At 40.3% G+C, this 27,040-nt stretch overlaps 1 protein-coding gene across 1 annotated transcript in view; it reads left to right on the top strand.

Moving 5' to 3' along the window:
* PKHD1 (PKHD1 ciliary IPT domain containing fibrocystin/polyductin) overlaps positions 1-27,040 on the top strand; it is a 414,564-nt gene that overhangs the window by 210,061 nt on the left and 177,463 nt on the right. Inside the window, exons 49-51 of the mRNA XM_045543725.1 lie at positions 10,462-10,639; positions 12,041-12,236; positions 23,586-23,651. Of these exons, the coding sequence (XP_045399681.1) occupies positions 10,462-10,639; positions 12,041-12,236; positions 23,586-23,651 (440 nt within the window). The remainder of the gene's footprint in view (positions 1-10,461; positions 10,640-12,040; positions 12,237-23,585; positions 23,652-27,040) is intronic.

The following is a 27,040-nucleotide window of genomic DNA, read 5'->3' as shown; positions in this document are numbered from 1 at the left end:
TTGAGTGTTTTGAGGTTTATAAAAGCTAGTCATTTATTTCCTATATGCATTTTTTCAAATTAGGAAAATAAAATAAATTTGTGTAGTTAGAATGAACATTATATGCCTGTACAATATTTATTTCTATGTATTCTCAGTACTCTCTTTATATACCTTCCTCTGAGATCTGTTGGTGGGCTCTGTCTTGGAGAGGCACTTGTCGGTGTGGTATTGGAAGGCTCTGCAGAGCCTCAACCTTGTCTTAACATTTGCTCTTTCAGATCTTCAGGACAGCATACTCAGGTGCTTGCTTTGGTAGCGAGTCATGATCCCACCACTCTGGGACTGACAAATCAAGATGAAGATAATCCTGATGCTATATTCTAACGAGATTCAAAAGTATCCTAGTACCGTAAAAAACTCATTCTGGTTTTTCAGGAATATGTTTGGTTTTGAAATGGAAAACTCCATGTCTAGGAGACTTCTTCAGTCAACTAGGATGACTGGTCACCCTACCTCCTAGATGCTATTTAAAATATTCAGGTTGACCTATAGGTCGATGGAAAAATATCCAGTTGCCCCAAATTAGCCATTGGGAAGTCTCAGCATGCTTCCAATTACAAGTCTCTTGGCCCTAAGTTCTTACCCCTAGGATAGCGATTGGATTAGATTATCTCTAAGGCCTTGCTGCTCAAAGTGTGGTCCAGGGACCAGCAGTGTCAGCACCACCAGGGAACTTCTTAGAAATGCAAAGTCTCGGACCAGACCCCAGATGTCCTGAATCTGAAGGTCCAGGTGATTCCTATTAAACTTTGAGAAGCACTGTTCTAAGGTCCTTCTCATTTTTTCTTTTTATAATTCTATCCCTAGCTATTTGTACTCAGTGGCTTGATCTTTGTCCCAGAGCATTATAACCTCATTAGGAACATGTCAGAGCTAATGAGCAATTTGAATTCAGCGTAGATACAAACTTTGCTGCATTTCATGGAGAAAGGATTAATTTGTTGTGCTATCTGCCCTGGGGCAAGCACCCTAAGAGTTGATTTACAAAGCTCTCACAGTCATGATCTTTTGGGGTTGCATGTTGATGGAGATATGATATGGCATAAGCACCCTGCCGTCTTCACTTTCAACCCTTACCCGCCTCCCTCAGCAAGAGGTCCTGGGAGGGCAGGGAGTGAGGCTTTACATAGCTGCATAAACCAGGCACCCCCTTCCCCCTTTGCTGAAAACAAAGCTCTTGGAGTGTGATTTCTTCCTTGATAGGCCCCCTCTCTGGTCCATTTTCACTATAACTGCTTTGTTTGACATTATTGATCTTCAGTATATTCCTGTCGCCCACTGCCTTAAGTCCGACGGTGCTCACCTTAGCAGCACTTTCACTTTTATAGGTTCCTGTGACTCCAAGCTAGCAGAGGCATATAAATATTTGAAGTTGGCCACATTATTTAATATTTGGGTGAAGAAAAACCTGCCACTCTCTACAATGCGGATTCTAGTTTGTGATTTGTTAAAATGATCACATGCTTGCTCTGCATGAGTGCTGCTTACGTTGCTCTCTCTCACACACTTCTGCGAACATGCTTTCCGCGGGAGCTGCAGGTGTTCTGGGTAGGGCTCCTTTCCCAGCTTCTGTTTCTACCCACCGTCCTCTGTAGACCTCAGTCTTCCTGATGAGGCTGTGAGCTTTGCCAGTGTAAGTCAGGACCTCGTTTCAGAAATATATGCCAGCCACTGCTTTTCCCCAGGGCCCCATAATAATGACACACCTCACATAGCTCTTGGATTTATTGATCCCAAAATTTAGATAAACGATTCTTCTGTATAGAGATAATTACATGGACAGAGTATAACATTATCAGTAGATTTTTGTACATTCTTCCTAGATTTCCTTTGTCATCTCTTCTTTCTGTCTCTTAAGCACTAGTGTTCCTTAGGGTTCTGTAATAAGCTTTCCTTCCCTCTCAAGCTATATACTCTTCTCAGTTGATCTGAGTTATTTCCATAACCTCAGTTAACCATCACTAGTGATTCCAAATTTTGTTCCTCCAGTCTACACTGCTCTACTGCACTCTAGACCCATTTTATCGATTGCCCTTAGAATCTACACTGTCTAGTATTGTAGCCACTAGAAACATACGGTAACTGAACACTTGAAATATGGCCAGTCTGAATTGAGATGTGCTAGAAGAGTGAATTAATGAAATACACACCATATTTCTAAGACTTAGTATGAAAAAAGAATGTAAAATATCATAATAATTTGTATTCATTATGGTGAGATGATAATATTTTGAATATATTGGGTTAAATATATTATTAAAATTTATTTCACTTGTTTCTTTTTACTTTTTAGATGTAGCTACTATAAAATTTAAGACAAGATCTGTGGCTTGCATTTTGTGGATTGCATTATATTTCTACCAAGAAGTGATCCTTTCAATAGAAATTTCCACTACTGTATTTAATAGCCATCTCAAACTCAACTTGCCAAAATGGAATTTATGATCTATTTCTATAGACCTGTTTCTTTCTGGGGTGTTTAGAATCCCACTGAGGCAAATCTGGTCTAAACCTTGACTCATTTTTTTACTTATTTTCCACATTAATCACCTACCAGGTCTCCATTTTATCTCCTTAAAAAAAAATCCCTCTTGAGTCTTTCTGCTTCTCTCCTTCCCTACACACCCTGTCTAGTCCAGGCTGCCATTACTTCTCACTGGTAGAGCCACAATAGCTTCTTAGCTTGCCACCTTGCTGTGCTTCAATCTTTGAGGTTTGTAAATGCAGATCTGGTCTTGCTATGCATTCCCTTGCTTGAAACTTTTAAAGGCTTTCCAGTGCTTACCAAGGAAAGTCCAACATTCTTAATATCTCACAGACCTCTCATGACCTGGTCCCTGCTTATGGCTCCAGCACCATCTCTCAGCAGCACCCTGCTCTACCCTCCCTGCATGCTATCCCTCAGCCACATGCAACTTCTTGGTGCTTTTCAGTTCATAAGGTTCAGCTTCCATGAACTCAGCACGGAGGCCATTTGTTTTTTCTGGTAAGCTTCCCTGAGCTTGCTGTGCAGGTTTTGATATCCCTGCTGTGTGTGAGCTCTTTATACTTCTCCAATCAATACTCATAGCTCCTGCATAGCTTCATAAATTGTCCGTCTCTCCTCATAGAGACTAAGTAGGGTGAGAATAGGATTTTTGTTTGTATGATAGTGCCCAAAACCATATTGAACATTTAGCAACTCAATAAAATCAGTGTAGAGTAAATAAATATAAATAAAAAATTGTGGGCTTCCCCCAGTCTTTTTCTATTGTCATTGTCCATTTCTTCTCTTCATGAGGAGTCTATGACATTCAGCTTTCCTTCATAAGGCCCCAAATTAAAATGCTACTCCTAGGTCTTTATTTCTAAAATTCCTAGGAACATCTAATATTTGAGAATGTCCTTTCTTAATGTCTAGTGCTTTCCTGGGGCTATCAGTTGACCAGAAGATTAATTTAAACTGCTGATTCCTTCTCTAATCTAGCTCCACCCTACTCTACTCAATCAGCAGTTTGCCTACACTTGCAGTTGTTTTCTTGGCTTGATCGTAAAGATACGTAGAATTGTGATAGGGGAAAATGAGAATTCAACCTTCACAACTACTGTCTGGGAATTTTCTTTTCTTTTTTTGGTCTAGAGCATTCTAACTTCTTCAGTTGTCATAGACTCATTCAGATTATCAACAAATCAAACCCTGATTCTGTTTTCCAATTATTGACTATATTGAGAATGGGGAAAATTGGAAGAGCTTGCAAGATGTTGTGGGTTGGCCAGCTAATCCTCTGAGTTTCTATAGGATGTACATAAAATACAACATATGAATATATTTGAAATAATTTTTCAAATACTGAAAAATAGAGGAGTAATTAATAATCATTTGTGAGTACAAATCATAGCTCCCCTACTTCCTAGGTAAATTCCTTTGGACAAGTTATTTCACCTCTTTTTGCTTTAGTTCTCACAACAGTAAAAATGGACATAATGGTATTTATCTCACAGGGTCATTGCTTGCTTGGCAATGTAGTAGGCGCTCAATAAATGTCACCTTTAAAGGGTCTCTATTTTACATTTGTGATTTATAAAACCACACAGAGGCATACTATGAACAGATTGCTATGGATTTTGAACAGATTATTATAGATTTTTATGTTTCCGAGAAACAAATGCCTGGCAAGGGAATTAAGTTTGTTCAAATGTAACAATTCAATTCCTGAAAAACAAGGAATAATTTCTAATTCTCACATGACATTGTGTTGATCCAGAAACCTCCCAGATAGTTGTAGAATCTGGAGTCATTCAGGACAGTCTTTGATTCATTGTGCCCCAGTACCTTCTGTTTCTTCCTTCCTACTTCTCTTGGAGAATAAAAGGTTAATGTTCACCTTGATTCTTAGATCTTGCTTAATATCCTCTCCTGTAGTGCTTGTGTTCAGTTTTTGCCTACGTAACTGCTCTTAATGTGTCAGTGTTCAAAGTATGAAGCACCCCCTGCCTCTGTGAATGCAAAAGTAAAGAAGAGTTCAAATGGAAATTTTGGCCTAGCTTTTCCTCTAATAATCACCTAACTCTCCTTCCTAGGGATAAATAGGCACAGCATCACTAATGGTGTCTTTTCAGTCCTTAAAAAAACACCCTATCCAAGATGTATTATTCTCTCTTGGCAGCAGGGTTTACAGAGAAACAGAAAAAGAACAAAAAATAATAATGGACCCCAAACTAAGGAATATCACTAACAATATTACATGATTATTACATTTCATGAATAATAAAAGGGTACAGTGGTATATGAGTAAAGGTTTAACAACTAGCTGCCCAGAATAAAAGCCCTGGGTTGTAGCATTTGCCTGATTCTATGGTGAAAACACTCTCACATGACCTTAATCAAGCTACCAACGTGATGTCACTGAACATGAAGTTGGGAAGAGGGGTTAGTGATGGACTCTTGTGAGCCAGTGTCAGTCATCCTCACCCCAGCATCAGGTGTATTTATATGAAAGGGACCACAGGCTTCTCAGTCTAACTCCCTACCTGATGCATAAAATTGTTTTTCAACATCCCTGACAAGTAGTTGTTTACCTTCTGGTTGCATACTCCAGTGATGATATTCTCACGGTCAGAGGCAGCCATTCCAGCTGTACTCAGTAGATCAAAACAAGGTAAGCCAGGGTGTATGAGGGATCATCTAAAGTAGGGTAATGGCTATCTATTGCTCTTCTTCAGAGATTAAGATGGAATGAGCAAGAAGTATTGTCCTACTATGATGGCAGATAAATATGCTGCAAAAAAATGTAGGTGCTACCTTAGACAAGGTGCCAGGTTGATTTGTGCGTTGATAAGTTATTGCTTGAGCCAACTCTAAAAAAGATAGACAGAAACATACATCTGAAAAGGGAGGAGTGTTGGTGGGCCAAGCCTACCAAAAACACAAGGCTCATCTCTCTGTTTACTGGTTCTTTCTTGTATATGAATTTAAGAAGTTTTAAAAGTTTGTGAAAAGACTGAGTGTTTCTTTCCTGTTTTTAGGTTTTTTACCTTACTCTAAAGGAGAAATATTTAAGTGTTTCTGAATCAATAAGGCTATAGAAAAACTTATTGATAATACATAAAATATTAGTGAATGGTGACAGGTCAACAGGTAGGATAGTGGTCCTGTGACAAGGACTGTTATGAGCCCAGTGTATTTTTAAAGGATACTCACGCAAAGCCGTGCCACAAAAACTGGTTGGCTGGGCTTGCAATTTAAATTTTGTCGCCTTTGTGCAGTAAAAGGTGAGAGTGACAGCAGCAAGCACAAATATCCAGAAGATGCTTGCAGCACCATTTGAGGCTGGCTATTATGATGTGCCTGGCTTAGGAAATGCATAATTATAAAGGTTTTATTTCACAATTGTTCTGAATCAAGAGCATTTCCAGCTCAATTCGGTGTTTGTCTTAATACACGGAGATATGAACCCTCAGGAAAAGTAAGCTAATGGTAAACAAAAACCAGGGAGTTAATGTTTGTTCTCATTGATATTGTTGATTGCCTAACAAATCCTTTGTGGGCAGTATACATTCAACAGTTCTGCACAGTCCATGGGCACTAAATTACATAACTACTTAAGCAACTACTATGGCAATTTGGTACTTTGGCCAGGAAATTTTACCAAATGATAGCGTTATTTCTAAAGGGACATATCCCTGAATTAAAAACAGGATTGGTTATTAAAAAGAAGAGAACCAAAATCAAGGCATCCCATGGAAAAGGAAAGTAACATGTAAGACTTATAGTCTTTTTGTCTCTTCGATTGTAGACAGGAGGAGCTGTTGCTGATGCAGAGGTAAGGGTTAACATTTAAAATGGACTGGTTGCCTCCTGATTTCTTGCACATAAAGCCATGAGAAGTTCAGGGAGAGACTTCTTCCCCTAGTAATGAAGCTCTCTGCTGCTAATGGCCCATGCAGACTCCCTTGGCTCCTCCAAATTAGAAATACTTTTGTGCTCCTTTGCTTCATTAACAGTAAGGAGAGGGAGATTGGTGGCTATTTAGGGCACGAGGAAATTGGTGGCTATTTAGGGCAAGCGAAAATTGTAGTAATTATGGTTGGTAAATTCTCTTCATGGTGTTCTTTGACTCTTGATGTTCTTTTGGTGCTTTTCAGAAGGGCCCCACTACTGTCAATTCTGGCATTTGGCCCAGTGGGATAGGAGCTGATCTGACTTTGAATTTTTGCCCCTGTCCGGTGATGGTCAATTCAAGGCATCTTGTCGACTGGGACATGAGTCTTTTACATTTTGATTTGCTTTTCAGAGTACACCATATGACCCTTTCTGCTACCAGCAGTGATGAAGGTATATTTTACAACCTCCTTCTCTACCTGTGTTGCACTACAGAAATCTGGTGCTGCACATGACTGCTTATGAAATTGCATCCTGAGCTAACCTTAGTTGAGATGGATGAGAGAGGCTTGACAGGATCCAGGCTCTCAGAGAATGGGAAATGCATAAGGGAAAAGAGGAAAGGGTAATTTAGGATCACAATGTGCTCTGGTTGACTAAGGGGTTAGAATCAGATTATTGGATGCTGATTGAAAGGAGAGCATCAAAAGGAAGGTACAAAGATCCTAAAGGCAAATAGAACCTAATTCATGCTAGCAGTTAGCAGTTTGACAGTACTTGAAGAGGAGGTTATGTTTACAACCTTCAGAAACTGGGGAGTCGGTCTGAAAAAATGCTCCCTTCAAAAATTGAAATTACAATCTATAGACACTAAACCAGGAGAAACAACATCCTAAAAACTGTGAGGCTAAAAACTTTGAGAAATAATTGAGTCCATTCAAAGTGACCAGGGGGGTTCTTGGGGCCACATTGCTGGAATCAGGAAACATTTCTGGAAATATCTACCCAATTGATTGTATTGTCACATATTGAAGTAATATTTTTGTAATTGTCAAGGTGTGGTAGGCATGATGGGTGAGAAAATAATGACAAAGTATTGGCTGGTAGGGCAGGAGGAATTAAATGTGAACAGATGCATGCATTTGAACAAATAGAGTTTTTCTTTTGGCCTATAGTTAAAATAAAATTATTTTTAAAAGTGGTTTTAATTGAGAGTACTTGACTAGGCAAGAAGAAATATGAGTTCTTAAGGAAACTCTAGCATTTTACTGGACTAGAGGCCATTGTTAGTGTAAATGGCTTGTATGTGCCCAGGAGAGGTTTTCTGACCACCAAATTTAAGTATTTAAGTCCTCTTGGCAAATATCCTATTGATATGGGGTTATCAGTATTAAGCTCTGGTAACTTATGATCAACTGCTCATCTCTTTTGACTAATAAGTGTTTAAGAACTCTTCTGACACTCATGTGGTTTTCTGGGTAGACTTCCGTGTTGGGGGGAAATGTTACTAAGTATCCAGTTGGAGTGTTCTGGTGCATTTGTTTGTTCATTCAACAGATATTTACTGAATTCTTACTATGTGAAAGGCAGTTTTATGTCTCACTATCAGTCTTTAACTGAAAATTCTGATTTATCGGTTAGACTCTCCTGGATTAAGTCTTGTGATTTATTTTTCAGAGCCCATATATCTCTGTGAAAGCTGAAATGATGCACTTTCAGAACCTGAAACACTTAGAATCATTCTCTGGACTGTGGGGAATTCCATTTTACATATCGACCATGGCACTTACTACAGCCCACTCATCTATCTCTCTAATATTTCTTAGTTCCAACTTATCTCTTTTTATCACATGCATTTAACATTCATTTCCTAGGAGCTTATTTTTGTTTGTTAAATATAGTTGGCCCAAATGTGCTAGACAGTCTCCTGGGATATGGTTTCAGCCAGGGGAGGAGAGAGCCATGATGATTGAGGGCAAATGGCTAGAAAGAAAAAGGAAGGAAATTTAACATTCTAAAGCTTTTCTAAAGATTATAATTTAAAAATAAATTCCATATGGTCTATTTGAGGATGTGAACACCCTGTAAATGGAAGAAGGGGCAGGATGAAATAACAGGGTGGGTGTTCCTGCAGTGGATTGGCAGTCAGAAGAGATGACCTCCATGTCCCTATGTCCATTCTGATTCCAAGAATTTGAGTTGAGCATTGCTCATTAGTTCCAGTTTAAATCCTGATGGGAAACAAACAAACAAACAAACAAACAAAACAAAACCCTAAGTATCTCAAGCCCAAAGAGAAGAAGAAATTTTCCCCTTCTCCAAGATTTCTAAAGGTTCAATTAATGCTGCATAGGGAAATCTGGGGAAAGAGTAGTTATTTATTTCCAAATGCACTGAGCATTTTTCATCCCTTTCATTTTATTAATTAATGGATGAAACAAACACATTTAATTTTGCAAGAAGTATATATCAAGTGCTACATTGCCAGGGTCAATGATCTGTTCCATGAAAGGTTTGGGAAATGTTTTTAGATGACCAAATATCCTGGATAACCCTCTAGACTTTAAAATAAGTCGTGCAAAATGGTAAATCTGGCACAACTGAGGTTCTTTCTTAGATGAGATAGGTAGATGTTGTTGAGCTTAATAATGGCTGCTGAGTGCTTTGCAGAGATTATCTCTTTGAGTTTCACAGTAGCTATATGTGGTATGTGTTATTGTTTCCTCTATTTTAAAAAGAGAGGAACTTAAAGCTTGAATAGGGTCTGTAATATGCCCAAGTCCACACTCCTTCTTAAGTGCTAATCTAGATTTCCAGTTTATACCCATTCAACTCCAGTGCCCAAGCATGCAACATTGAAAAATTTTCCTTTCATATTATGCCACTGGCTTATGAATTGGCTTTAGATATACTCATGCCCTACCTCATTGTGAAAACCCAACATCCTCCTTCATCTCATTTCCCTCTACTTTGAGAATTTAATTATCTGCCTGCGGCAAAATGCCACAATTAAAGAGTCTCATGAAAACTAAACCAAAGGAGGAAGGACAGTCAGAATGTGTATTGATTTTTTTTTGACTTTTTCTTTATTTCTTTAGGCCCACTTTGACTCTCTTTAGGGTCTTAGCATTTGGCTAAATCTATTTGTGTTCTAATGAAGTCTTAAAAATCACTTTTTGGAATGGGCTGTGTAGAATAATTTGGGGGATCTCGGGTCACAGATTTCTAGTTCTATCTTGTTATATTCACATATTACTTTTGCCATACTCTGTCTTAGTTTCCACATCTGGCAAAATTCAATTCTTCTAGAAACTCTTTACATAAATTAAGAAAATGACACTGGCTGCTTTAGGAAGATCTCATCCATACATTCTTCATTCATAGAACAAACGTGACTTGAGTGCCATTGTGTGCAGGGCCCTGTGCCAGAGAGGAGGTTACCAACAGGAAGGAGAAAACACCTCTAACTTAAGGATCTTACAATCTATGTTTTTAAGAACCATAATAGCAGTGAGCCCTGGGCATTATGCAAACCCACGGAAGAGGAGCCAGGTTATCTCTTCATTCAAGGGAAGGCTATTGAAGCCACTCCTGCTGGGCAGTTGGAGCAGGGCATCTGAGAACCTAGGCACGCCAGGTCCAAGGTCTCTGTCATTGCACCCCATGGGAATAGCTAACTACCAATAATAACATGTTTTCTGCTGTTGATAAACCTGGTCTACAGCAAAATTCTGGCCTTAGACTTTTCTTTGTTAAAATAATAGTGCATAGTCCTGGACCATATGAACACATCAACATGACATTTATTAGTGGCCTACGATCTGAGTGCTATTGTACTGCCTCTAGTTCACAGTGCACAGGCTGGTGTGATGAGCAATCCAAAGGCATCTTGCCACTGGGCTGTTTTGACCCACACAACAACTGGCAAAACCTCCATAGACACACAGACCAAGAGGGCCTAAGACACATGGAGAGAAGAGAAAGATGATTGCGATTAATGGAAAAAGAACGCAAATAACCTTGGAACTCATTTTGTTTTTCTCTTACAATCACCCTAGAGCTAATGCTCCTGATAGTCCTTATGATTTAACCCTGACTGACAGCAGAAATAAGACAACCACTGTCAATTACGTCCATGATACCTTGTCTAACCCTCATGGCTGGATGGCTCTGCTCTTGGACCAAGAGACCTACTCATTGCGATTTGAGAACCCCTGGATCAACAGATCTCTGCAGGTAACCCCAGGAATCCACTCATCCCTGTGCCCCATGCCCAGGGGTTCTTATCTTTCCTTGTGTGAAGTAATGGGTCGCAAGTCTTAGCACACTCTGATGCTTATAAAGAAAACTGCAGCGGCATTTTGGCCAGTTGAATATAACCTGAATATGAGACTTGGTTGCTTTTTTTTTTAACTTGAAAATTTAAAAATCTGTTTAAATGTTATCTTGAACTCAGGATAGTTCTGCCTGAAATTTTAAATTTATTCACACAATGAGAAATAACTTCTAAGCATTCTACAGAATTGCACTTAAAAGAAAAAGCACAGGCTAAAAACCAACTTACCCCAGAGAGAAGTGTTTGTAGCCAGAGAAAAATGTCTTAACGAGGCATTTATACATTGCACACTGCCACCTTGTGGTCAATGATTAACATGCAAATAGAGGTCTTAGTCCCCATGCTGGGTTGGGTTAAAGTAGTCAAATGGTTAGGGAGAGTGAAGATAGAAATAGCTACGCAGAAAGTGGGTGCATTTACTGTTTAAAAAAGCAGTCTAGTGGATTTCCTCAAGCTTCTTTTGTTCCTTTTCACAAATTTCTTTCTTCCTGTCTCATCGTACACACCTCCCCTAGCAGTCATGAGAGCAGATCTTCAGGAGGTGGAAGCTGCTTTAGGTGTGCCACAGTTATGAGGAATTCAGAGCAGAGTCACTTTTGGTCTCCTCACCACACCTCCATTTTCTCTCCTTGAAATTCCCATGAGAACATTCTGGGAAATTTTTGTGCCGTGAAGGTAGTAGGATGTGACTCTGGAAGTGGACACCTGGTTTATGGCCTGGCTTGGCTCTCTCCTGCTTTGTGATACAGACAAGTAACTGAGCCTATACTTGCCTCAGTTTCCTCAACTGTAAAATGGGGCAATAAGAGTAACAATCACAGGGGGCCTTTCGAGGATTGAATGACTCTAATGAACAGTGCCTGACTGTGCAGTAAATGCTCCAACAGTGCTCGCTATTACTGCTATAAATGGATGACAGTCCTATGGTTGGATGACAGCCTCTTTAGGTGGTGGGAAAACCAAGAAAGGAATTCTAGACTGGCCCTTTCTCTTCTAGATGTTTGATCTGAGACAAGTTGATTCACTTGTCTGGACCTTGGTTTCCTCCTCTGTTAATTGAAGTTGTTAAGTAAGAAGAATCGTGTGACATCTTTCACTCTTCACAGTCTTTGATTTTGTAGCTCTAGTTATGAATTTATTATGGAGTAGATTTAAGCAGGCCCGTTTCCCACAAGAAAAGTACAGTCTGGGTCTGAACTCTGTCCTATTTCTAAACTACTCCATCTGCACTGTCTGTAGTTGTTTTGGGAGGGGGGCTTCCTTCTTAAATGAAAACATTTGTGCTTTTCTCTCACTTCAAGTACTCAGCAACATTTGACAACTTTGCTCCTGGGAACTCCCTCCTGCTGGTGCACACAGACCTGCCGCCTGCCCCTGACATCCTCATAAGATGCGGGAGTCACGTGGGTCTGTCTCTTCCATTCCTTCCATCACCTGGTCAGAACCAAGGCTGTGACTGGTTCTTCAATAACCAGTTGAGGCAACTCACCTATCTGGGTAAGTATCCAATGGGACAAGTGTTTTGAGGGGACATAGTCAGAAACCAGCATTTGCTCTTGAATTCCAGACACTTGTGCTGGGAAGTGCTGGGGGACTGAAGGGGACTGTTGTGTGTGATGGTTAAGTGGGTGTGCTCTGCGATCAGACTGCCTGGGTGTAGGTCCCAGCTGCAGCACCCACTTGCGAGAATGCACCGAGCAGGTGCTCTTCCTCGCTGAGTCTCAGCCTCCTCCATAGAGCTGGAGAACCAGAGGACTTACCTCAAAGGACAGGAAATTATATAAAGGACAACATGCGGAACTCTTTAGCAGGGTGCCTAACACACAGCAAGTGCTTAGTAAACACCGATGGTTATGGATATTTTTAATTCACTTTGTAGTGTTGTATTCGTAGTGAACAATTGCACATGTAAAGACGGGTGGCTGATTATGGCCACTGCTGTAAGAAACAGCAGAGTACAAGGTGACAGATAAAAAGGCAGGCTGAACTGAGATTGAAGTTCATGTGGGAGGTGAGAAGGAAACCTTGGAAGGGAACTTGAAGTCTGGAAAAAGGGGTGGCATGGACGGCTGACCTGAGGGCTGAGGGGTTGGCTGTGTCTGTTTTGTGTCAGGATTAGCATAAGGACAAAGGACCCAGGAATGCTTATGCGACTGCAGAGTAACAGAGGGCAAGGGGATTTCCTTTACCTTCTTATTGTGCATGTTTTACAGGATCACAGTGTGAGAGTCACGACCAACCATTTCTTTCCTTTTGACTCCCTGGAGCTTATCTTGTACTCCTTTTCCATACCCTGTCACTCTGAGCACAGGGTATGCAAAGGGTCACTCTGTGGTCACTCTCAGCACCATGGTATCCACCTGTACTGACCTCAGCTCACTGGGAGACCACTTCTTACAGTGGTGGGTAAAGAGAATGGAATTTGGCAAAGTGGGTATCTAGAATGACAATTTTGTTATAAATCAGTCTTAATAGATACTGGTCAAATTCAGGGGACCTTATCAGTATGGCAAGTCCCAGCCCCTGCCACAAACAAGACGTGGCCCTAAGGACTTAGAGGGCTGGGCAATGGTCCTGAGTTCCTTGTCTCTCTCTAACTTGTACCTAACTGTATGTCAACTCGGCCTGATCTACAGGTGAGCCCTGGAACTGTTACATTTTGATAGCTTCAGGGAGGAGAGTCTGGTGCTTCCCTGGTATTTTTTTTAAAGTCTTTACCAAATGAATTGTATATTTTATTTGCACTGAATTGTACCATTCGAATTTTATTGCTTGTTGGATCCACCCATAAATGTAACCTAAAAACTTGGGACAGACGGAGATCCCTGAGATTGTTTTACCACTAGAGCTGAATACAGCCGTAAGTAAGAGCAAGCATTTGCCCTTAACTTTATAGCTATTTCCTTGATATGTATTCTGGACCAAAATTTTAATTTGAATTGTTCTCTTGCTATTCCTTGGCATGTTTCTGAAGATCGTGTCTTGTCCATTGGTCAGATTTATTCATGAACTGTAAGCTAATTTTAATATTCACGTAAACCAAATGTAATAAAACATTTATAGCACAAAGAAAAAAATCACTCATGCAGCTATAGATTTTCTTCCTCTTTGATAGCACTAATAATTCAATTAATAGCAAGTTATACTATTGTACTATATATACACATCTGTGTGAGTAGCTGTGTGTGTGGGGATATATACTTATGTGTAGATGTACATCTGTATGTGCACATATATGATATAGATGAATTTCAGTATAAAACATTTTTATGAGATAGATAGCCTTTATTCATTTTTAAAAATTCTCTGTGTCAGAATATCCTACTATCTCTACCTTCAAATATGAGTCGGGGGGAAAAAATACCAAGAAGTCACAGAGGGTTTGTTGAATGTTTAATAAACTTGGAGACCCTTGCTCCTTGAAGAAGATTCCCAGTAGTAGCTTTTCTGGACATTGGTGCCTCCTTTATCCTCGGAGTGTATGGGGTAGATAAGTGGCTAGAACCACTTGTGTTCCCTTTCCTGGGCTGGCACAGTGAGGAGATGAGGACTCAGGAGGTACTGAGACTTGTAATGCTCCTCCATGGTGGTGACTCATGCAGCTATGCTAGGTCATGTAGATTTGGTTATAATTTTGGATATCCTCTGTGTAAAGTTTACAAGATCTAGAGGAAGGTGGTGATTAGGCTACCATGTTTCCTATAGACCTGCTTGCATTTCCCGATGCCCTGATGGCAGTGAGGTGGTTGTTGTAGCTGGCACCCCATTAAGACCCCAGTCAGTAGAGTTCCTGTTGTGTTCCATGCACTTTACATATTGATTAGATTGTTACTTTCAACTATTTTTTTTTTTTAGACCACTTGACTGTATAGGACCATGCTGGGATAATTTACATAAAATATATGTCAAGACTTCATAGTCTATGTTGGCATATTCCTGGGATGAAAAAACATGGGAAGAGCTGTGTAAATAGAAGTTTCTTTTTACTGTAGGGAAGCTGCTTGACCTCTTTCAGGTCCACAGACTTCCATGTCAGGTTCGCAGGGGGTGCAGCTCCTTTTCTTGGCTGGCATTTCGTTCCGAGCGCCGCTTCACTGGCAATTGGCTGCCTTTCATTCATTGGTTGACCACTTCTAAGTGGACCATCTTCTGTCTTGTTTGTTTGCAACCTTACCACATCCCCCAGGACAGGAAGTTTTAAAAAAATAACAATTATCTTCATTTCCTCCATTTGGCTGCTTCGTGTGTGATTGAAGATACATGACTCAGCTCCAGCTGAGGATGGAAAAGACCAGAACCCAGGCATTCTGGCTCCTGGCTGTGGGTCTCTCCACTAGAGTGTGCTGCCCACTAAATAATCATGGATCCCTGACCAAAAATGGTGGGTGGAGGGGAGCGGGTGCTAGGCAGAGTTGTGGGAGAAAACTTCTCCCGGATCCCCAGTGACAAAGAAAAAAATCCCGCACATATAATATGTTTTGACCCTTGCATTTTCCTTCTTCACCAAGACAAGTTTTGTCCTCGTTCAGTAAACGTCTTTATGGAGTGCAGGTTTTTTTTTTTGAAAGCTCACGGCTAGAGCTTGGGGCTTAAGGTTTTAATCAGTGGCTGGCTGGCTGTTTTACCTGGGGCATGGCGTTATAATTGCTCCATGCCTCAGTGGCTTCCTTTATACAATCAGGTTAAGAATATTTACTTGTCTCTTGGAATTGTGGTACAAAATACCCAAACATATTAAAGTGTGATTTAGCATGCCATGTTACTTTACTAAAAATTTTCTCAATAGACTATTTCTCTAGAATTTTCCTTTCTGCACAGAAAATTAACAATATCATATGTCTTGAACTCAGTGTACATGTCATAACCTTTCTGAAAGGATCTCCTTCTATCTCCTTTTACTAGATTTTACGAGATAACTGAGATCCACAATAATATGACACATATGATATATTGATCCCATGATTGAAATCCAGTACCACTTAAGCAATTGTTATCCACAGAATAAGATAACACTGCTCATGTGAAAATATCTTTTAAGGAGATTGGTTCAGGTTGCCTTTCTAAAGCCCCCTGAGAATTTTGCCCAAGGAGCTACTTACAAAACAGACCATAGGTAAAGGACTTGTGGGCTGTAGTTTGTGTTAGGAACAATATTTGATGTGATAAACTATTACGAATGGCCATTCCAAACTTTGACTTCAATGCCATGCTTGAGAATGAGTATGGCTGTAGAACAAGTGTTGTTTTATATTTGCAAAATCGGGAGAAAAAAACCCAGCAAGCCCATTTTCCGTTTGTGTGATTTGATTCACTGGCTGCTTCTGTCTCTGCTTTGCAGAGCCAGTTTCCCACTGCCTCTTTCCCTGCTGTTTTTTCCAGGGATGTTTCAGTTCATGGTGAACTATTTTTATTTTTTAGTTACATTAACGCTATGAAATAATTAGTCAGCTAATTAATCTGGTTTACAAGCTTTGTAGGATTCTTCAGCTGTCAGTCAGGCCCAGGCCTGAGGCCTACATGGAGTCTCGGCTCTCTTGCCCATGTGATTCCCGTTGCCATGGCTACTGGCTACATCTGCTGACACCCCACTCTCTATTTATTGCTTAATTAAGAATTTCACGCTCAGCCCTTATCTGCCTCTAAGAACAAGCGGCACACTGTTAAGAAATTCTGAATTTAGGCCCGGGCACAAGGAAAGCCTTTCTTATGGGCTTGGCTGCGTGGAGCCTCTCTAACGATCCTCTCGGCATCCCAGCCGCCACCCTTCAATCAAAAATCATTAAATGGGGCAGAGATAATGAGCATGTAGCATATCAAAAGAAGGATGTTTGCTTGGTCCAAAGGAGGAAAAGCTGCTAGGCCCATGCTCAGCTCCACTTCAAAGGGAGATGAGACCCCTCATCATTGGGGCCTGATAAAGCCTCATTTGTTCTGGGCTTGACTTATGCAAAAGGTCTGGTATGTCACAGTCCCATCTCACAGACGTGGGCTCCCCCACCTCTTGCCTCCACCTCCACCAGCCCCCTCCCTGGCCTTCCGCATGCTCGTGTGTCAGCACTTAGGCAGCTGGGTCCCCCAAAGCACCAGGGGGAGCGTATAATCACTGACTCTCCACTCACAATGGCCACTTGTAGGGGGGTGGCCGGGAGGAGGTCTTCATCACAATGGGAACACAATTATTGCAGCTGCTAGGGAGGGCCATGCTTCTTCCTGTAGAAATAGAATAGGACTTGTCCAAAACAGGAGGGGAAGGTTGGGGGGAGGTGGCAGGGGGTGAGGGGGTGGAGAAAACAATCTTGAGTTGATTATTCATATTCTGACTCTTGGAAGCCCAATGCGGAGCCAGTGGGGTTCCAGCAGCTGCTCGTACATGGCCTCTTTCTAATAATTGTACATTCTGTCAGGGGTCAACTTACTTTTGACCCTGTCCCTTTATATTGGTAAAAGGCTCTTTTAGGGCAAACTGTTGGGTTGTGGCAGGGTGCCTTAAACACTCACAGCCCCTTCCCCTGCTCCAACCGCCCCCCCACCCAGCAGCCGGTGACAAATTCATATCAGATGCTGCGCCATTCACAGTTGGTCTCCCGAGTTCACACAGCCCCCGCTCGGGCAGCAGAAATGCAGCCGAGCTGGGACATTGTGTGTGGTGGCAGCTGAGAAGGTCCACCTGCAAGGCTCAGAGGCTCCTGCCGCACCACCTTCTTCCAATCTGACTGAAAAAAGCCACGTCTAGCCAGGCTGGCCAACACGTGTGTCCAAATGTCCCCCTCACCAAATAAAGGCAGGCTTTTTGGAGAGCAGCCAGGGTCATGGTCCACAGGGGCAAGAGGGCTGTGGATGGAAAGACAGATGGACTTTATTGTGTGCACCAAGTTGCCTTGAAGAGCTCACATCATGTCACGCAGATGGGTCAGAAAAGATGCTGTTAACTTGTGTGATCCTGAAAATAAGGAATGCTTTTCTGAGTTGGAGGCTAGGCTTCTGATCCTACATGCTTAGGCTCCTCCGCTGGTCTAGAAGACTTCATGCGACTCCCAGAGGAGGATGGAAGGCAGAGAGAGAACTCAGTGGGCTCCCCAGAGCTCTTGGGGAGGATTTTGTAGGCAGAGCAGAATCATAATCTTTTTGCAACTCTGCAGCCATTTCCATGCTGAGGCCCTCTAAGGCAATCTATAGCATTCTAGTTAATAAATTAATTTACATTCTTATAGAAAACTCATTCCCCAAAGATTCCCAAGGATTTTTACCAGAAATGTAGAGGATCAACCTGAGGGAAATGTACTAACCTTTACGGCAAAAATATAGATGATGGGACAGAAACTGGAGATGGGAAAAGGGATTTTGCCTCTTGGTTAGAAACAACTTCTCCGAAAGGAAATGGAAAGAAGGGAGAGAGAAAAGGAAAGAAAGGAGGGAAAGAAGGAAGGAAGGGAGGAAGGAAGGAAGGAAGGAAAGAAGGGAAGGAAACTTACAAGGAAGTCAGAATCAAATATATTATTTTTAGGAATCACACAGGTTAGGGAGCTAATTCTTATTAATGCTGAGTGCTTAACTATAATTCTTGAAGGTCATAGGTGGTGCAACCAGTATTAAAAATCAGCTTTTCTGACTCTAGGTTAAGTGTTTTTTTCTAGTTTACTACCCCCTCTCCCCCATCCTTTTTAAAAAAATCTAAGCTTATATACCTACCCTTATAAACCAACTTGTTTTCTTGTATTTATAAGAAAAATCTATACTTATTAGTTAACACTGTGCTTCACAAACTTGAGATATTTTAGTGCCATTTTCATAATTTTGTCACATCCTTGTGCCTCTTGTACTATTATTTACTTAATATTTTTCTTAAATCTATTCCTATACTGTCTTATTTTTAAAACCTAACCTCTTCTTAAGCAATAATATCCATAAATTCATGGGTTTAATAGATTAGTTGGTTTTTTTTCAAATATATTACAATTCATAGTTACCAAAATGAAAATTTTCATGCCACTAAAATCCTCAGTGCACATTTTATCTTTTGGGAATATGATGCAGTCTGCAAGTTTTTGGTATAATTGATGAGAAGTAAGAACTGCGAACACAAGGACCTTTTCCATCTGGGTCTCTCTGTTTACTTTCTAAGAACACCTGCTCCTGAGAACAAACCACGTTTTTGAGAGTATAGTATAAGACAAGTTGTATAATTCCTTAAATCAGTGTTTTTAAAACTTGCCTCATGGATAAACCGCTGGAATGCTTGTTTCCAGGACCTCCCTGGAGGTGCTGGCTCTGTAGGTCTATGGCAGGGCCCAGGAAATGACAAGCACTTCCACAGAAGTATAGCACACATTGCTCCGAGTCAGAGTAACAATTGTTATTGTTCTCCGAGTTAATTAAGAAGGGCTAATTGAGCCAGCTCTTAGGACTATGGTTAATGCAGATATATCTGTCAGCATCTTGATCAAGTTCTTTGATGGTTAAAACAATTACACCCTTCCATGAATGCATGTTACTGGGATAATAGAAGAGTCCATGGTGATCACAGGATGTCCCTAGAATATTTCCGTGAAGGGCTTTAGAAGATCATGTGTTCTGAGGGCCAGGGTGGCTGCCATGCTTGTGTCTCTGAGGCTGGAATCAGACAGGAGTGTGGTCCTGTGACTCAAGCTTCAGCTGCCCAGGGACCAGCTGACAAGGAAGCCTTCTCTGTGGCTGAGTTGAAGAGGTCTCTTCTGGGGCATGGAGTCAGGTTTACCGAGCAGGACAGGAGAAACAGCAGGCGCATGCAGGTATGTGGAGAAGATGTGGCAGTAGCGGACGGGGCGAGCTAAGATGAAACTGCAGAGACCAGATCCAACAGCTCGCTCAGGAAGAGAAAGCTGGAGTCTGGGTCCAGAGCAGACAGAGACAGAAAGGGAAGCCATGAGTCAGGGTAGGATGGCATGAAACTTGCAGGCACCAGTTACAGTTGCTGCTTTATGTTCTCTCATTGTGTAGTCAGTGGCTGACTCACACTAGATAAATGTGGCCTGAATGAGAGGTTCTAATATGTGCATAAATTGAAATGACAAAGTGAGAATGAGAATGTGAATAAGGAAGGAGCCTAAAATCTACTAAGATGCCATGTAGTTTTTTTTTTTTCTTTTTAAATAGTTAGGTGCTTATTTCTCCCTCCAAAATTTTAAAAGAGAATAATTAGACCTGCTTAGGGAGAGAATGAATTAATTTTTCCCTTCCCTAGTGGCCTAGTGAGGACAAAATTTATCAGGCACAACACATTTCTTTGGTAGGTGCTAGTATTGCATCTAGTTTAGCAATTCACTTTCCTCTTACCAGGAATCATTTTCTTAGCACATATTTCTCTTCCTCTTAGATGTCTGTGTTTATAGCAAGCTTAGATCATATAGCACTCATCAGAATAACTTGGCAATAATTGACCCAAAGAATTTTTTTTTGTCTTTTTGAGGATCAGATCTTCTTACAATCTGGGAAGGATCAACTGCGATGGGGCTCCATCTATAAACAAGGAAGATTAACCATGCTCATGTTACAAACACAAAATCAGAAATCACAAGCACTGACAAAACATATGTACAATATCACAGCTTATGGAAGGCTTTTAAACTCTTCCCAAGTCAATATCTTCATTCTCAAATGATTTTCATCCCTCTTTGTATTTATTCAAATTGGAAATGACACTTCACATTTACAGTCTTTTATAGAGTCAAAACACTTAACAAACTTTAGCAGATCTGGTTAAGTTGCTTACAGCTCTGTAATACTACAGCTCACCATGATTAGGTGCAGCTGTAAAAAGAGTAAAGAGAATAAAAGTATATTTTCTGACTTTGTTAACTGGCGCCTAGAATAATGAGCCTGCTATAATGACAGTATTTCGAATGGCTAACATTTATTATTCATTATGTGTCAGGCACTGTGCTAAGCATGTTCCAGATTATCCTACCTTTTCTTCTCAATAATCCCACGAGACAGACAGTATGATTATTTCCATTTTTGGATGAAGTCAGTGAGGTTCAGAAGTGGTGAATAACTCATTAGTCACCCATATCTAGGAACTAGAAGAGCTAAGATTCAGATCCAGGCTGTTAGGCTCTAGCACCCACATTCTTCCCACCACCTCTGCTGTCTTTCATGACCTAGAAACGATGTTTGGGAGGAAGTAGTCCCCTGACCCTTACCCACATGCTCAGAACCAGCCCCAGAGGGACATGTAGAGGTGGTGGTATTAGAATCCAGACTCTTTGTACATTGTACATTGTACTTCTGTTAACTTTTCTCTACCTCCTCTGGTACTGAAACTACTTATCTTCTCTGAATGGCATTCACACACTCAATTTTAATAAAGTGAGCCATAGATTTTCAATATACTGTTTAGTTTTCCAATGTCTCTTTTGGGAAGGGGTTCTTCTGGGGGTGGGGGTCATTTGTACATGTGGAGAGGCTGAAAGAAATCAGTGGCCACTCAGTCCAGAAGCCATCAGTGCACCGTTGTGGAAAGAGCTACAGACACAACAGAACACCGAGGCAGAAAGCCTTGGTTTACCGAGAACAGTGCTTGAGTGAGGGGTGAATGGAATGAAAGGACGAGTGGAACAGCCTCTCAGGAGAGGCAGCTATGTTGAGGATTGGTCTTTTCAGTCCTAGGGATAATCATCACAATGGTAACTGCAATGCATTCATACTTACGGTATCTCTTTTCACTTAAGGGATTTTGGATACGGTGAATGTTTTCCCTCTACATCAAATGTTTATCATTTATTCAGTGGGAAAAAATAATGTTTCCATTCTTCCCTCCTCCCAGTGATTCCTCTTAAAGGTTTAAATTATTCTTATTTTGGGTTAATTGAATCATTGTAAAATGACGGGAGTGGCTTTGAAAAAGACTCTTGACTTGTGACTATTACTACTTTCCTTACCTCAGTGGCTCTGTCTTAAAGAAGAGGGCACAGATGTACTGAAATCTACATGCAGCTTGGAAACCATTAAGGATGATTTTTGTAACATCTTTAAGTGAACTGATTTTCCTTTCCAAATGTTTCCTGGCTTTTTATTCTAAGTTACCTTTCTTAGAGTTTGATTCTTTTGCAATATTTAATCCCTGTGTCCTATAGAAGGGCATTCTATTATAACAGGCTTTTACTGGGTTGCATAAGCCATCTTCTCCATATTCTCCTTTCCTTTTCTGTCCATGGAAGCCTAACTTTATAAATTACTTTGCCTTTTGACTCCTTAAAGGGGGTTGTTTTCTAACTCTAAGAGAGTGGGCAGAATGTGTAAATTGTCAGTTAAGTACTAGGTACCCAGAGTAGAGCACTGTCAACTTAAGATTTCTAAACTGGTCCATGAAAATGAAATCTCTACATTTCTAGCAATACCTGGTGTCATAAGGTATATGAGAAAAATCACTCCTTTGAAAATTTGAAGACAACTTTGACTATTGATGCAATACTAAATTAATAGTTGATGCTCAATAAATATTTACTAAATTGACAACAAATCTTTACTAAATTGAGAACAAGTTTGGGATAAATACCAGTATGGACTTAGAAGTGCTTTTCAATTTTAGAGAATGCACAGATTGATGTGAACAGAAGTGGGTGAGTTGCACCTTATGTAAAAAAAAAGGAATGAGACTGGTGGCTACATTATTAAGTTAGAAAGATGGATGAAATAAACTGTAGGATAAAGGATAAAGGTGATAAAAGCAGACCATGCCAAGAGCATGTTGCCATTGTACCAGGTCTCAAGATGTGACAGTGTAAGGAGAAAGCCACAAGTTCATGTTTTTCACAATTGAAAAAATTTTTAAGTAAGAAAATGACCAACATAAGAATAGAAGAATTGGAGAGGTCTCATCATGGAACTCTTTGGGGATCATTTTCTTGGTAATGTTCTGAAGCTTATGTTTTGTAATTAGGAAGAATGATTCTCGGTCTATTTCATCTGTGATGGAGGAAAGGTTTTAGGGTCCCAGGAAAACACAAATGGAGAGCATGAGTTTGGTTGAGGCCCTGAGGGGTCCTCATCGGGTCCTCCAGTGGTGGGAAGTGCTGGCTCACGTGACATATGATAAGGCAGAAAGGTAATTAACCAATAAGAGACAAGGTGTGACCGAAAAATGGAGTTCGTGCACCTGATTACTAATTAATCAGGCGTGAGAGCACCTTGTAGATGCATTCACTATTTAATTATAGCAGCCTCTCTTGGCAAAGGAGCATATGTTCTCAGCTTAATCTACTGGTTTATACTGACATCAAATTGTCATTATCAGAAAGAATCAGGCCTTTTGATTATTTCCACTAATTTATTGAACACTTAAAATTAATGAACCCCAGGCCTTTTAAATGTGCTCAGTTGGTTTGGAAGATGAGAAGAAAATGGGGGGTGGGGAAAAACCTTCATTAAAAGGACAATTTGTTTGGATAAAGGTAAAGCAAATACATTTCATGGATGATCTGAACTCTATTGGTGAAAAACACAAGAATTCTAAAAGCTGAGTCTACAAAATGATGGAGAGGAAATAGGATATGAGGTATGCCCTGCTGGACACCATTGGCCTCCAAAGGACATATGGCTAAAGGTTTTCTTGTTTTATTTTTCTTAATTGTTTGTGTGGCAATTCTCTTGGAGACCTCACTACAATTAAGTTTAATCAAATAAAAGCAATGAAAATCAAATGTTGGAAATCAATTGTTAGATTAACTAACAAGTAGTTCATTTTTTTATTTTGAAAATTTAGTTAGGTTGGGGAGAATTTAGCATAAATTCATTTTTTATCACTTGTGAATATCTTTATAATTAAGATGATCTTTGCTTCATATCCAAGTTGTGGCTTTTTGTATTCAGTTTCAGGTGAAGGCCAAGTTCAAGTAATTCTCCAGGTGACGGAAGGTGTGTCTCCAACTATTTCAGGTGAGTATTAAAACACTAAATAAAAGTTCCTAGTACAGCAGAACATCCTCCTGTAGTTCTACAAACTCCTCCTTGGAATGTTGTTAATAAACAGGCAGGTATCTGTCCTGATCCTTTTATGCCTGACAACTCTCTATTGTGTCGCACCTGCAACTAAATATGTATCTGCATGTCAAAGAAAGATATAAGGATGCATTTATTTTTCAAAACAATGGAAAGTAAGAATTGAAACATGTAAATAAGCACATTTTATAAATTATGGACCATATGTGCACACAGGACTCCAGATCTGCAGATGGGCCATTAGGCCCCCTCCAAATGGAAAGAAATATTCAGGGTATCTCTAAAAACTTTAATTGTTCCTGGTAATTTCAGGAAATCTGGGTAAACAAACCCTCACCAAAAGTCAGATGGTTCTGTGAAATCTAACTCAAAAAAGCCAAATTCTCAAAGACTAAATGTCTCATAAGCACCTTCTAGTGTATTATATTGTTTGTTTTTGTTTATCCTGAGTCAATTTAGCTATACATTTGCAGGAGGGATAATTCTTTTCAAAGGCAGAGTTTTCCTTTGATTTTCAGTGGCATTTTTGTGTTATGTCAGAGTAGAGCCCATGCAAATCAGAAAATGATCTAATTCCTTCATTTAAATTAATAAATAAATGAGGTAAGAGTATTGGACTAAAACTACAAATTAGAAGTACTGGTGGTTACTACTCCATGCTTATTGTACTGGGAAGAATGTGATTCAAGATTGTTTTCGTAATGGTGCCTGAACTGCCATAGAATTTTGTTCTTTATGTCCCCTGTCATGAATCTCTCTTTTCCTTTAGGTGGCTCAAAACACTTTGTTTGTTGAGTGCCTCTCATGGGAGGTGTGGGGGACACCCTGATGAGCAAGATGGAATGGTCTTTGACTTCATGGGGTTCTATGGCCTCTTGGGGTTGTCAATCAAATGACTAAATAATCAATTAGTTTCCTTTAAAATGACTGTTACCAAGGAAAATTATAATTCTTTCCTCTCTGAAAGTTCCATGTTCAAATTCCCCAAGAAGAGATTTGGTTGGTTGGGTTAGTCCCTGTTTGGCAGAGCACATGCCTGCCAGGGAAGTTCTTATGCCAGGCCCTCCCTGAGGATACGGGACTAGACATGAGTGGCCATACCTGGTTCCACCAGCTGTAGTCAGGGTTTCATGTCACTCAGCACTGAGTATGAAGATTTCTGCTTTTTGGAAGGACAATATGGTGACTGGCATCCAGCACTTTTCAGAAGGGGTCAGTTTAACTGGGAGAAGTTTCACTTGGCCTGTCAGTTGCAACCTGCTAGTAAATAAAAGGCTGACACTTCATAGAGTTGTAGAATTTTAAGAAAGGAAGGGACTTTACAGGCTATCTTCATTTTACAAATGGTCATTTGACCAGTGGGGACATGGAAAGCTAGAGATTAAACATAGTCATATCAGTCATAGCAGTAGTTACATCATTAGTCAGTGGTTGAGCTGAGATAAGAACTCAAGTGTCCCAACTCAATCCAGTGTTCTTTCTACTATACCATGTGGCCTCTAGGCATATATTAATTTATGAATGTATTAAAATCTATAGCCAGTTTTCCTAGCGTATATAATTTGGGACAGAAAACTATTCCAAAACAAAAGGAGTCACAGAATTAGTACAACATCATTGATCAGGAAGAAATTGCAAGTATGATTCCAAGACATTGCCTGATTCCCATGGTATGGCATATATGTGCTAGTGCCACAATTATGGGAGTGTGTTTTGTTTAATGAAGAGCTCTATGGAAAGCAGTAAAAATTATTGCAATAACAAAGAGTCTTTGCCAGAACAAGAATGGATCGATTAATGGAATTCTATTTATGTGTTAACCCATTCAAAGATTCAATGTGAGGATGTAACACAGATAAAACATATTGATATTCTGCTGCAGAGAGCCTCTCAGTTCTTTCAGTTAACTGAGGGCCTATTCTGTGTACAAGATTGTGCTGGTCAGTGTGGCGACATTGTAGGCGGGAAACTCCAGAGGCAGCAGAAATTAGGGTAGAAATGGGCCAATGTTGGGAAGAGACAGAGGAGGTTGTTGTGGTGTAGGTTGTTGCATTGGGTTTGGGGTGAGGATTTATGCTAATTTGGGTCAAGATGGGATCCAGATTTATGAAGACGCTGGAACAGGCTTTTTATACTTTTCCAAAATTGTGGCTTTATTGGTTTCCTCTCAATGTTCATGATACTTTATAAAAGACAAGAGAAGGGAGAATGGGTGAAGCAATTTCTCTTTTACTTTGGGGAAGATAAAAATATTTCTGAAGAGCCTGCACCTCAACCATGTTGTCTTTTCAGTGGAGGCTAATTACAAATATTGTCCACGGTCATATGAGAACAGCCAGATCAGCAGGGGTTTTCTTCCTAAATCTTATTGCAGACCTAAGTTTATGTCCTTTCTTCTGGTCTCTGAGAAGCAGGCAGCCCTTCTCTTGTTTAAAGTCAGCCGATCCCTTCTAGCGTCTTCTGAATTTTACCCCATCAGTGAACAACTCTATGTCCTATGCAGTTAACCCTTTTTTCTTTACTGGATTCTTCTGTTCAGTGCCTCCCAATTAAAAACAAAATAAAACAAAACAAATTGTGAATACAGACTCCTCCTTTAGCTGGTATCTCTCCTGCAGACTTCTCAAAAGACTGGCCTCCTCCTGACGCACAGCCAGAAAATGCTAAGGTGGATGAAGAGTAAAGATAGAGGGCCATATTTGGCTCCTATGTCAAGCTTGAGACCACTTCAAACTTTGGATGCTGTTGAATGACAAATTTGTGCAGGGAAGCAGGGTGGGCTTCATCACAAATGTTGGTCCGGACCAAAATTCATGGGCTCTGGTTTCAAAATAAGTCTAATTTACCTAAAGATTCAGAAGACATACCAAAGGCTGGGGGGGGGGTTCTAAATCTTTAAGCTTTCTATTCCTCAATAAGTTTTTTGGATGATCTGACTCAACATCTTTCCTTCCTCACCTCCTGTGCATTCCTTAATCCACTGTATGTGGTTTCCACCTCAGCCACTCTACTGGGACCACTCTCTTCTTGATTTCCTACGCCTTTACTGCCAAATTCAACAGTTCCTTCTAATTCCCTTTCTTACCAGAACTCTGCTGTTAACAAGGTCACTTCTGCCCTCTGGAAATTTATTAGGATTTCTTAGGATTCTAAGACATTCCTCTCTTCTTACTCTCCCTGTATATCTCTGACTTCTTCTTTAACTCTTGTAGGCTTCTTTTTCTCTCCCCAAATTTCATTGTCAATAATAGTTGTATAGAAGCCTGATATTAACTGTTTAGAAATATAATAACTCTGACAGAAGACTGAAACGTGTTTTCTTCCCC

Source organism: Lemur catta, chromosome 2 (genome assembly GCF_020740605.2).
Source record: "Lemur catta isolate mLemCat1 chromosome 2, mLemCat1.pri, whole genome shotgun sequence".
Taxonomy (NCBI): domain Eukaryota; kingdom Metazoa; phylum Chordata; class Mammalia; order Primates; family Lemuridae; genus Lemur; species Lemur catta.
The sequence above is the reverse complement of the archived record's forward strand: the minus strand, read 5'-3'. Positions and strand labels throughout refer to the sequence as shown.